The 12199-nt window shown below is 46.2% G+C and overlaps 1 protein-coding gene across 1 annotated transcript in view; it reads right to left on the reverse strand.

Moving 5' to 3' along the window:
- Positions 1-10744, reverse strand: part of LOC133931718 (glutamate receptor ionotropic, NMDA 2C-like) — a 36130-nt gene extending 25386 nt beyond the window's left edge. The window contains exons 1-6 of the mRNA XM_062378659.1: positions 10398-10744; positions 9732-9830; positions 2338-2403; positions 2070-2258; positions 1370-1710; positions 645-759 (exon numbers count right to left, since the gene is read on the reverse strand). Of these exons, the coding sequence (XP_062234643.1) occupies positions 645-759; positions 1370-1710; positions 2070-2258; positions 2338-2403; positions 9732-9830; positions 10398-10742 (1155 nt within the window). The 5' untranslated portion in view covers positions 10743-10744. The remainder of the gene's footprint in view (positions 1-644; positions 760-1369; positions 1711-2069; positions 2259-2337; positions 2404-9731; positions 9831-10397) is intronic.
- Between the last annotated feature and the right edge of the window lie 1455 nt (positions 10745-12199).

Raw genomic sequence — 12199 nt, forward strand, 5'->3', positions numbered from 1 at the left:
GGGCCGAGAGGTTGGCTACAGCTCGGAGAGGTTGTCAGTCAATTACAGGACGAACACACAAAGACACACAACCACCCAGGACGTGTTCAATGAACCTAAGTTCCAGATATACACAGAACGTGGAAGGAAGCCACACTGACACAGGGAGAACATGGAAACCACAGACCGTGAATAAAGATGGACGACACGTCTAGACGTCTTCATGAAACCGATGAACCCATCACCATTTTGTGTCTTTGTTGACGGAGCCTGAACAGAATTCATCGACCAATCGGGAGTCAGTTGGAGCTGTCACTCATGTCGTGCTCTTATGACACAAAGTAACTAATCAAAACTGAACTTAGATTGAGAAGTAATAGTTTGACCTGTACTGTGTCTAATTAGATTGGTCCATGTCCCATCAATTAACATGGAGTAGACAAGGTGGAGCAGTCGTGTCGTCCATCTTTTTATAAACCGTCTAAGCTGCCATCTTCACACACAGAAATGCCCCGGGCGGCCAGCAGGTTCAAACCCGGACCCTTCCGGCTAACCACTGCACCACCGTGCCGCTCCCAGGTACATCACGTTGTCCTCGGAACAACTGATGCCATTGGCCCCTCTCAGGTTACTGTGCTGTGTCAGTGTGTCTCTGGGGCTCGTACCTTGTCCCAGAGTCTCTCCCTGTCCAGGGCGATGATGATCATGGAGGGGTGGGAGAGGAAGCCCTGGCTGTTGAAGGACAGGTCTCTCCGTTCCCACGTCACATTCAGCATGTGCCTGCCGCCCAGAGAAAAAACACACTCTCAAACACGGGGAGGGAAAGTACTGTCGCACGTAATCAAAGAAACTTCTACATCACATATTTACATATTCATGTGCAAAGATAAACACACGTAATCATCAGCTCCTAATTAAACCTAAAGCTCCGCTGGGTTTAATCTAACGTGGGAGACTGGAAGTGGTTCATCAGGGGACGACGGGGGCAGGTGATTGGTGGAGGGCACCCTGTCAGTACTGAGTGTTTCCACTGTCTGTTGATGTCCATGACAGACTAACACACGAGCCCATTGACAGGAAACAGTAACGCAAAAGTGACGACACAACTTTTCCTTCCAAGGCGAAGAACACAAACTTTTATTGAATGCTCAGAGCATCAGTGGAAGTGAGTCACTTTGCTCTTTTCGTTGTGTTAGCGGTTGTGTTGTGGCTTTTGCCTGATGAGTCGTCTCGGCCCACCCATGAATAATGAATCCAACCTTATAACTTGATTACAGTGGCATTAAGTTTGCATTTCAAACAAAAAAAGGTGAAAACTAAAGCTGTGCTCTCGAGTCTATGCATCAGTGAGGATCCCTCAAATAGAAATAGTCTGTGAGTAACGCCTCACCTGAACAGAGTGTTGTTGTTGGAGGGCTTCGCCGGCTTGCTGCAGTCCCCGTGTCCCTCAGGAATGAAGCCGTACTGATTCTTGAAGCTTTCGGCCCCCTTGGCTACGATGGCGACTCCCTCCCTCACCCTCTGCCGCAAGCTCTTCCTCCACTGGTCCGTTATCACGCCGATCACGCCGATGGGGAAGCTGACAGGTGGAGGGCTGTCGGGGTTGCCCACGGCCGAACTGGGCAGGATCCAGATGTAGCCCGGCCCCAGCAGGCCCACCTCCGCTGCCTGACTGAACAGATACTGAGCCTCGTCGTGGGAGCAATACGCCATCAGGACCTGAGAGTCCACCTGCAGACGCAAGGAAAAACCTCTCAGAGGGGACTCACGGAGAAGATAGAACCTGAACGTGGAGCAGCACCTGAGGCCACCAGGAGACAGCAGCTCCAGATGTTCCTCTAAACTCAGTGAAGTTTGCTAACTGCAGATTTGAAGTTTTCTCTAAGTTACAGAAACAAAACAGTGAATAACAGAAAGTACTTCTTAAATCATGTGATGCTGAATATTAAAACCCAACAACTGTCACTGTTGTTAAGTTACAAAGTTGAATTGCTAAATATGACCGGGTAGAAGATGCTGATGAAGATGAGAACATGTCGTTCCTGACTGAAAACAGCTTTATCCACGGTTTTGTGTGTTTCTCATCGTACCTGCTGCAGCATGCGCTTTGTCCTCGCATCATTCGACCCAACAGACATTTCCAGGGTCAATATGTCCTGTAGCCTCCACAGGAAATAGGAGGTATCTGTGTAGGCCTCCACTATATCCACAAAGGTGTCGTATCCCGGCATCAAGCTGGTGATCACCGCAAACTCGCCCCAGTCGTACTCCTCCATGATCTGAAACAGGGATTAAGTTTTGATGAGACTCTCGACTGTTTGAATGAGGTCTAATCGTCAGTTGTTTTTATTTGTGTACCTTGAACATGCAGAGGATCTGCTGCTCCAGAGACGCTCCCATCTGCAGGAAGGAGGAACCCTCTGACTGTAAAGAGTAAAGAGGATTCAGGTGGAGAGAATCTTTTAGGAAATCAAATATGGGGGATGCAACAGCAACTTCAGCGCTGCCGTCGTTTCAGCTGTGAAAATGGTTTTGAAATGTTGTCTCGTCATTGTCGGACTTTATTTCTCAAAAAATGCAGAAAAAATATTTCATTTCAAGATTTCACTTCACTTCTGTGAGAACATCACGAGTTCTGAACGAGCCCTCGGGTGATGAAATGTTCTTCGTCTGTGAGAAGATAAACTCTGCTCAGGTAAAAATATCTGGAGTGAATCAGTAAAACAAAGATCTGTAACATCTGCGTTTCTGTCACAACTGAAGAAAACTGACGAAAAGGTATTCACACAAAATCAAACGCTGTCACTGCTGCAGAATAGTTTTAATTCACATGAAACCTGAACAGAACTGGACTGAATCTTAATCACTTGATCTCAATTAATAGGGCGTCTATAACTTGTGAAAGTGTTTCCATTAAAAGTCACACAGGCAACACAGTGGAACGGCCTCTTAAACCAATTAAGTTGAAAAGAAGAAACAAATGGAGCGAAAAGAGAGAAGTCAATTATAAGTGAGCTTGGACAGAGGACACTTGAATTCACGATATCTTTAAAAATCTTCATATATTTCCAGTTGGCGATTTTGTGACATGTTTACGATGACGTCCAAGAGCCTCATTGGAAAGTTTAGAAATCACTAAAACCACATCCAAACAAGAGAACATGGTTTGACTGGGAGGGACAGACACACACAATAAACCCATTAAGCTGATAAAGACTCAGATGCTGAGTTGTGTGTAGTATGTAGAGCAGTCACCATGGATATTTATTCTGTTTGCACTTTTACAGCCTCTTACATTTTACAAAAGAGCTTTGATTTTCCATATTCAGCCACTGTCTGGTACAAATGTCTCTGAACTACAAACGCTCAGTCCCGCTGTTCTCGTTCTGTCAAGGAGGGGTGGTCCGCTGGTGTGTGTGCACGCATTTGCATACACACTTCTATGTGTATTTTTGTGCGTCGTATGTGAGATGTAGAGTTAATAGGGCCATTTGAATTAGAGGCCATTGGATGTCCTTCAAATATCATTCATAAAATGTAGGCCATTGAGGAAGAGTGAGGGAGGGACGGGAGGAAGATGAGACACAATCAGATGTGGACAGAAGCGAAATGTTCAATTATAACAAGGGGGTCAGACACATATAAAACATGGATGAAACCTTCAAATGACAAAGGTATTAATTAATGATATGAGTTAATGAGTTAATTAATGCTATGAAATGGGGTGAAACATTGTGATGGACAGCTGAGACTGACGTGTACAAGATGTGAATTAACAGCAAAGCTTGAAAACTGTTTCAGCAGATTCAAACCATCCGTCTGCCCCTTTCTGATCTGGGGCCTGTGCAGTAGCAGCGTGGATGAAAGAGCCAAGCGGCCTGACATCTCTGTGAGGGATGAGAGGACCTGTGATGTAATCAGGAGCAACACTGTGCCGGGTTCAACACGAGGAGTAATATTCTAAATTTGACTCAATAGCGGACAGCGAGCTGGTGCAAGAGGGTGAAGATCAGAGTGATGTGGCTTCCTCTCTCTTTGTCACATCCCCAATCTGAACAGCGACATCCGAGGACGGGAGCTGTGCTGAAGAGAGTGAGAGAGCAGATAGTGTTCAACTGTCGAGTGCCGTTTGGGAGCAGGTCTCGGATCGTCTCTCCTCAGCTCAGAGGTGACTGACTGTCATCTCCTCTTCCTGTTGCTCTTCCCCTCTCCCACGGCTCAGAGAGTTCTGCAAATCCCCGGGGAGCCGTGCAGCCGGAGGAATACCACAGGAATATCACAGCCTGACTCTCCTTCACTCAATTTTCACCGGGTTTTATCTCTGCCAGAGCCTGTTGGAGACTCACCTCCAGGGGATCAAACCTCCAGCAGACCACTGACTGGGCTGTGCACCAGAATAGTTATAAAAAGAGCGTGTACACAGCCATGTCGGGCTGCCAGGGAATGAATAAAAAATGTCTCCACGATGGAAGTCCGGGTTAAAGCCGGTGTCCCACTTCAGCTGCAGTGACGGAGGAGTGGCGAGCTGCGTCATTAAAATCCAATGAGTTGGGTCTAAGCTTTAAAACATAGAAAATGACGTGTCGATCACTTGTTTCATCATTTTTCTAATTAGCAGCAAATGTGTCAAATAACCGAATATCTGAGTGAAATCTGAAGGAAATTTGCTTCTTTTTGAACTTCAAACACACACACACACACACAAACACACACACCTACATACATACAGGTACCCAGCAACCCCCCCCCCAACCTTCACTTCCCAGCCTTCTCACCACCTTGGCAATGCGGCTGTCACACACACACGTAATTAGCAGTCCTGCTGCAGAAGCGTATGGTAATGTGACAGGGAGATGGTGGACACGGTGGCTGCTCATACACTCCTCTCACCAGGAGAACTCTGCACTGAACCCGCCCCTCGCTGGAGTCACTTTCCAGTAATGGAAAGTGACTCCAGTACTGGAATGGAAAGTGACTCCAGTACTTTTGTCCAGTGAATGAAAAAAGACACTTCTCTTGCACTGACGTTGCGGGCGAAACACTCTCAATATTAATGTCAAAACCAAAACCTCAAACCAAACCATTCTTCATTTTAAGACAAGTAGAAAAATATGCATTTGTGTGACTTGACCCTTTAAATAGAAACAATCTTTTTAGATGGGTAGAAAAAGGATTTTAAACTCTATCTCAGCTCGTGAGGCTCTAAACTGGAGAGAAGCCTTCCTGTCTTACCCCCCCCCCCCCCCCCCCCCCACTCCATATATAACCTTTAACGGAAAAAAAATCACTCCTGAAACTACATTAAAAGCCGCAGCTTTAGCAATTTAACAGAGTGCCTTATTGAAATTACTGGACCATGCTGTGAAACTCGGAAGGCTGCCTGGCCTCGAACGTAATTTCATTCCCAGCGATAAAAACCAGTTTCAGGTGGGAATACAGCGCGGCGGCTCTGGGCTCCTCGTGTCCTGCTTCTGGAGCTTCTGGTTTCTGGACCATGAGGCCAAGAGAGAGACAGAGGGGGGGGGGGGGGGGGGGTTGGAGCCGGGAGTACGGAAGGATAACCGGAGAAAGCAGGTCAGTCCGAGCACGGAGACAAAACCAGAAAGAAGAAACTCTGATGAGAGACGTTCGGTCCGACATCCCGGATCCAAGGACGGCTTCAAATCGTAATAATCGATGTTTCATGTTCAGAATTCTCGAGCTTCTCCTCAGAAATCCATCAGGTCCTCTCTTAAAAAGCTTTAGCTCTTGTTTACTGGCAAACACGTAAAAGCTGTCAGCCCCGTTTGTTCCAGACTTTATCACCGGCTACGACCACAACCGCTCGTTATTTGATGCTCAGAACCGTAATGAGCTAAATCTGGTTGACGGGTGATAAACACTCACTCTGTTCAACGGGGACATTTAATAATGCTTCGTGAAAACAGATGCGAGTTATCACGTATTGTTAATTCATCTGTTCTCTCCCTAAACGTTACTCAGCAGCCCAATCGTTTTTATGACACGTTTATTATTTAACAAGGAGTCAGTGAATACTAGATTCACAAATGCAAAATTATCTTTTTCCAACGTTTTTGAAGCAGAGTGATAATCTTTGTTTTGGGTGTGTGGGGGTTTTTCTCAGGATCATAAAGTCACTGGTGCCAGTTTCAATGGAGCGAGCCACCAGGGGGCGATCCAGATGATTTGGCTTCACTTCCTTGGAGCTGTTATGTCGTCCATCTTTATATTCAGTAAATACACAGGTATTTAAGGTCCTTTCATTGGATGTGTTGACATTACAAGGATATATATTTATAGGTTTCTGAGTTTAGTGTGGATGAAGTGAAACACTGACGTCTGACTCCACTGTTACACGTTTGAGGCTGAACGGGAGGTAGATGCCTGCAGCCACATTATGAAATCTGGTGAAACCTCCATTCTGCTGTCGGGGACAAGTTGGCCTCCCGGGCAGAGACATTCGACCGTCTCCGGTTTTCAGCCGCTGTTGTTTGGGCAACAAAAATACTTGTTTGGCTTCAGGGAGAAATCGAGTTTGAACCGTTTCACCGAGTGGAGGCTGTTACAGCAGCAGGTTGTTTCACAATGAGACGTTCCAGCATGTGGATCATATTTCAGTCTTTTTCACCATGTAGTTTTTACGTGAACAGAATTTAGAGACACATGATTTCCAGGAGACTGAAGTCAATCACTATCACAATCATTGTTCATCATAACTTGAACATCATTTATCAGATATGGTCATTAAAGACACGGCACACTTAAAAAAGTGTGCCGTTAAAAAAGTGTGTACTTCTTGGATGAGACATTAATCTTTAATCAACTTTTTTTGAATTTCCAGGGGGAGACAATTCAACCAAAAGTTGACGTTACACTTTAGAGATTGTGGTCGTCACCCGTTCTCCCCCCTCAACACAGCCTCGTTTACCAGTATCCTCCCTTTCTTAAAGGGATAGTACACCCGGAAATATGTGTTTGAGTCCAGAAAACACATATTGAGTTTCAGGGGATTTCAAATTTGACTCGAAACATCTTCATTCACACATCTATGTTTGAAGAATTGATATTTACGCTGTTTACCCCTGAGACCTCGAAAGTCACTCAAACCCTTAATAATGTTTTTTTTTTTTTTTTTTTTTTCTGGGAACTATCCCTTTAACTCGTCTCCTGTTCACTCCGACTGTACAACTCCCAAGACGCGACATCTGGATGCAGCCCCCTCTAATGATCACCCAGCACACTGCAGTGACTCACCAGACAACCGACACACACACACACACATACATACAAACACACACACACATATACATAAAGAGAAAACACACTCAATCTCTAATTTCCAGCTTCTGTGTGAAATATGTTGCGTTGTTTTTCCTCTCTTTTCGCTCACTGGCCCTATTGAACGCTCTTCATGCTTCTTCTCAGCCGTTCCTCACGCTTTCTCATTTCCTTTCGCTTGATGTGTGCGCCGCCTGACAAAAGACACACTTCCTCTCCTCCCTTCCGTCTTTTCATCCTCGTCTCATTCACTCCTTTCCTTGTTGTTTGCCATAGAGAGATCACTGAGACAGGAGCCATAAATAGGTGGCCCCGGACGGCTGCTGCTTCTTTTTAAACCCACCATCAAAGACATTCATCATCATCAGGCTATTGATAATCAAGCACTATTGAGCTCTTTTATCCCCTAAGAGACTCGCGCACTCAGACATATGTCTTTCTCCGTCCAATCCACCTGTCCCATTGTGCCAAACACCTCCGACGAGCTTCTTTCTCCCCGTGCTGGCAACAAAGGAGCGTGTAAGAGAGAATGGGAGCGAGGAGGAGGAGGGCTGAACGAGGCCTTCGACAGGCGCACCTCAGAGGAGAGAGCATAAGTCTTTGAGCTATATAGAGAACTGTCACTCAGCCCTCTGAGCTCGCCAGGCAAGCGGTCGCTCGGCACAACAGACAACGTCCCATCTGTGCGTTTGTTTTCCTCTGCCTCCGTCAAGCGGAGAGGTTAAATAAGCCAGACTGAGCCGGCCGTGATCGGCTTCAAAAAATGACATAATAGAGATTGTAGACGAGTGACAAACTTTGCCCCAAATACTTTGGAGTACTTTGGCTCGTAGATACTTTTGCCCGGGGGACGAACAGCACATCTGGGATACGAGCTCCACTCAATTTAAGGTGAAGCAGCTACGATAGGAGAAAGATGGAGAATACAAAAGGAAGGCAGCTAAACAGAAAAATAGAAGGAGGAGAAGAGCGAGTGGTTTTGATTTGGGGGTGAATGATGAAGGGCTATGGGGGGTTTCAGTCTCCTGAAGGGTCTAATTAACTGTTTAATAGGGTCCTGGAGCTCTGAGAGAGCAGGGAGGAGCACAGCGCTGTCTCTTAATGGATTCAGTGCACAAAAGAGCCCAAAACCTGGATTTAAATTTGTTCAGGAGGGATATATGGTAATAAAATTGGAGGGTTTGAAGGGCCTTAAAGGAAATATGGAGAGCAACAGGAGATAGGAGACGAGGTGGGAAGTAGAATGAAGTGGGGGAGAAAGCGAGGAAACAAGAATGAAGAGGGAAAGGGAGCTGCATCTGTGAGACTCTGAAACTCATCCTTCAGGCAGCTGTCATTTCACTCCTCTCTCCGCCTCTTACTCACTCACTCACTCACTATGTGTTTCCCGCTCCGCCATCAAAATACAGCAAATCAACTTCTCTCCTGACAACTCCCTCTGTTTAACACCCGTCCGACGTACGACATGACGCCTCCAAATACTTTTGATTAATGTGAATCTGATAAACGCAACTCGGGGAGGGGTTAACAAAATGTTGCCTGGGGCTCGGGGCAGAAATCCTGCACTTTCATTACTACACTTTGAATCTCAGGTTGTGATTCTGCACCGATCCCAGGATTCACCCGTTTGGGGGTGTGATCTCGTGCGTGAGGAGGCTCATTTGCATGTGTGTTTCTACGTGTGAGAGTCACTTCTATAAATACAAGGTGTTGATGATAGCGAAACAGTTAAAGAAGGGAAGGGGAAGACGAGCAGAAGAACAGGAGGAGCGAGAGGAAGCCATTACGCTGCTCATGAGTGGAGAAAAGGCGTAGATTAAGAATCCAGCCTGGCGCCATTAATCTCTTCTTTACTGTCTAACTACACAGCTCTCACTGCTTCTCCGTATCCATTCATCAGCCAGATACTTGCTAAATCATAGCAGGAAAAACCCGCTGCTCCTCAATTGCTCAGGGATGATTGATCGAGGCGCAGATTCGCCCTCAGCACTCGTCTCCCCTTCGCAAAGTTTCCCTTTCCCACAGCTCACCGACTTTTCTCAGCCAGGGATTAGAGGAGCTGATGAGGGTCGATGGCTGCAGTCATCACTGACAATTCACCCATCTGTATTGCTCATATCCCAATATTTGCATGCAGGGAGTTGCTCGCCAAAGTAGGTTTCACTGCTCTGACCTACTTAAGTTGTTTTAAGCTGAATGACGCCGGTGTGGAAGAGTTCTGACGAAGACAGGAGGCTGAGAGGAGCCAGCGCTGCAGCGACAGGCTCCACTAGAGGCTGTTGTTCAATTCATTCCCACAATCTCTTTGTCCTTTCTTCTTTAATTGCACATTATACTCTATGTTTCTAATGTTACATCAATACCTCCGGGTGAAATGCGGTTTCTGTGGCATAGCAAGTGAAAGCAGAGAAATCCAGTCTCCATGCCGGGGACAGGCCGGAGCTGAAGAGACAGGCTCATTATTTCGACATTACCTTGTATGGTATGACCACTGCCGAGCCACCGCTGATGCCCACGATTGGCAGAGCTGTCTGAGTGGAGAGGAAGTCCAGGATCTGGGCCACTTCTGCCACCTGAAGACAAAACAGACGGGGTTCATGTTTTTCCAGAGAGAAAGTTGAGAATGTTGCTCCAGCTCAGTGAGGCTTTGGATCGTATCGTAAAATAAGAATTGATCCACTTTCAATTCCAGCTTTGAAGAGCACATGAAGGAAAAGTCCTAACAAGTTTCCTGTGGAGTGATTTTTTAATATTCTGGTGTCAACGCCATCATGTAAGATATAATAAAAAAGCTTTTCTCCAGTGAAGTGAGAAGAGTAAAGTGCTAAATATATTGTACATTTGGAAATTGGACTTCCCATTTCAAATAAAATACTCTTTACTTTAAACTAAGGGCTCCTTCCCCTGGATTGATTAACTATCTGCATAATGTTTCAGATGTTCTCCCTCACAAAAAACATGGCAACAACATTTAATTTGAGCAAAGGTAGTTCATGCCTGGCATCTCAATTGGTTCTTTAGTTTTGCAGCTCTGTGTTGTGATGTGAGCCGACAGGATGGGACAGCTGTTTCCTCGTGCAGCTTTAGGAAACCAGGATGTGAGCGACTGAACACCGAGACTCTGCCGAGGAGCTTCGTACCTGAACTCCGGTCCCGGAGCCCACGTCGTCCTCGAACACCACGCCGTGCAGCTTCTCTGTGGTCATGGTGTCACACAGGCGCGTCAGCAGGTCGCGGGGGTTGGTGTCGTTGACCAGCACCGTCACGGGGCTGACCACCACGGGCAGGTCCACGAAGTTCTCCCCGCTGAGACGACCCCTGACCTCATTCTGGTAGCTGGAGCCGCTGAAGACCACCGCCACGTTGATGGACGATTGGAGGAGGAGAGGCCGGGCCTGCAGGGGGAGCGGGGAGGAGATGAGGAGCAGGAGGAAGACGAGGAGGAGGAAGAGTGGAGACCAAGGAGAGGGAGGAGGTATGGCCATGTTGCCAGCCTACTGCCTGGAAAGGAAGGGGGCAGAGAGAGAAGGGAAAGAACGACAGTCACACAAATGTGTTGCTTTACTTTTTATGATGTTTTGAACATAATCCATCGATTGTCGATTGCTCTCTGACTTTTTTCTACTTCAGTATTAGCTCCGCGTTTAGACTCCTGTGTCATGAGTAAAACTGTGTGTGGGTGTGTGTGTGTGTGTGTGTGTGTGTGTATGTGTGTAAGTGTGTAAGTGTGTAAGTGTGTAAGTGTCCGTGCATGTAATCCTCTGTAATCCATCCCCCAGTGTCATGACTGTAATCACCTCTCCATCTCCACATATCTTTAATTCAGCGCACACACACACACACACACACACACACACACCACACACACACACACACACACGCACACAGACGCAGAGTAAGCATGATGCCATGCCATCTCCCCACAGGTCCTCGACTGTCCTCACCAGGATTACATTACCTTACTTCAGTAAAATAAACTTTTCAAACATGAGCTGTTTGACCTGGTTCCAGCTTTTCCTTCTGAAACTGTCAAAGTGGCCCTGTGGAGTAAATGAGTCGAAGTGAAGACCTGCTGCTGGACTCCACAGGACAAAGAGCTGCTCACCGGTTTGTTCAGAGTTCATAGAAGCTTGACTCGGCACACAGGAGCCATGAGTGGAGAACCGGTTGTTTTGCTGTTGTCATTATCAACAACGTGATTTACATCGATGAGTCCGGGCCGCAGCTGCTACAGAGCACTGGTCGTCTATTTATCCAAAGTTTATTAAAATTGAAACCATTACATTTCCAAAAAAGTACAAAATTCAACACTGCTCTTGTTTGGACCCTGAACAACACACAAGACAAGTGTGGGGTCGATAAGACAATTCTCCAGATTGTATCTATAACTCTGTTAAATTAAAACGTTTGCGAGTACTAACAATGAGTTGAAACCGACACCTTAATATTCACATGTATTTTCCAAATATCCCTGATATTCAGCTTTTGGGCATTAACATCTTGTTGAGCCGTAACGTGTCCTCTTCGCTCTACACATACATTTATCTCTGGGCTACATCTGCTGGAGCCACTTCAATCATACGTTTGCTGTTTGAAGATCTTTCTTCAGCGAATCAATACCTTTGAACCTTTGATAAAGGCAGGCGGCCTTTTCTTACAGCAAGTAGGAGATCTCCACACACTCATGCTTTTTGTTATAGTTTTCTATAGAGTGTCTGTCTCATCCGCGGCCATCAGAGACTCCGTGTTAATTAACAGATCCTCCCTCCTTTGATTCAAGCAACACGTGTCCCCCCCGCCCCCCCAACTCCCTCACGGTTCATGCTCCTGGCATATCAATCATTCTCTTTAATAAGGTTTGAAGCTCCCAGGCTTTAGGTGCCCAAAGAAATAAATATACAGTTTGAACCTTTTAGAGACAATCCATCCCCGTTATTAGATA

Source organism: Platichthys flesus, chromosome 20, assembly GCF_949316205.1.
Source record: "Platichthys flesus chromosome 20, fPlaFle2.1, whole genome shotgun sequence".
Lineage (NCBI taxonomy): Eukaryota > Metazoa > Chordata > Actinopteri > Pleuronectiformes > Pleuronectidae > Platichthys > Platichthys flesus.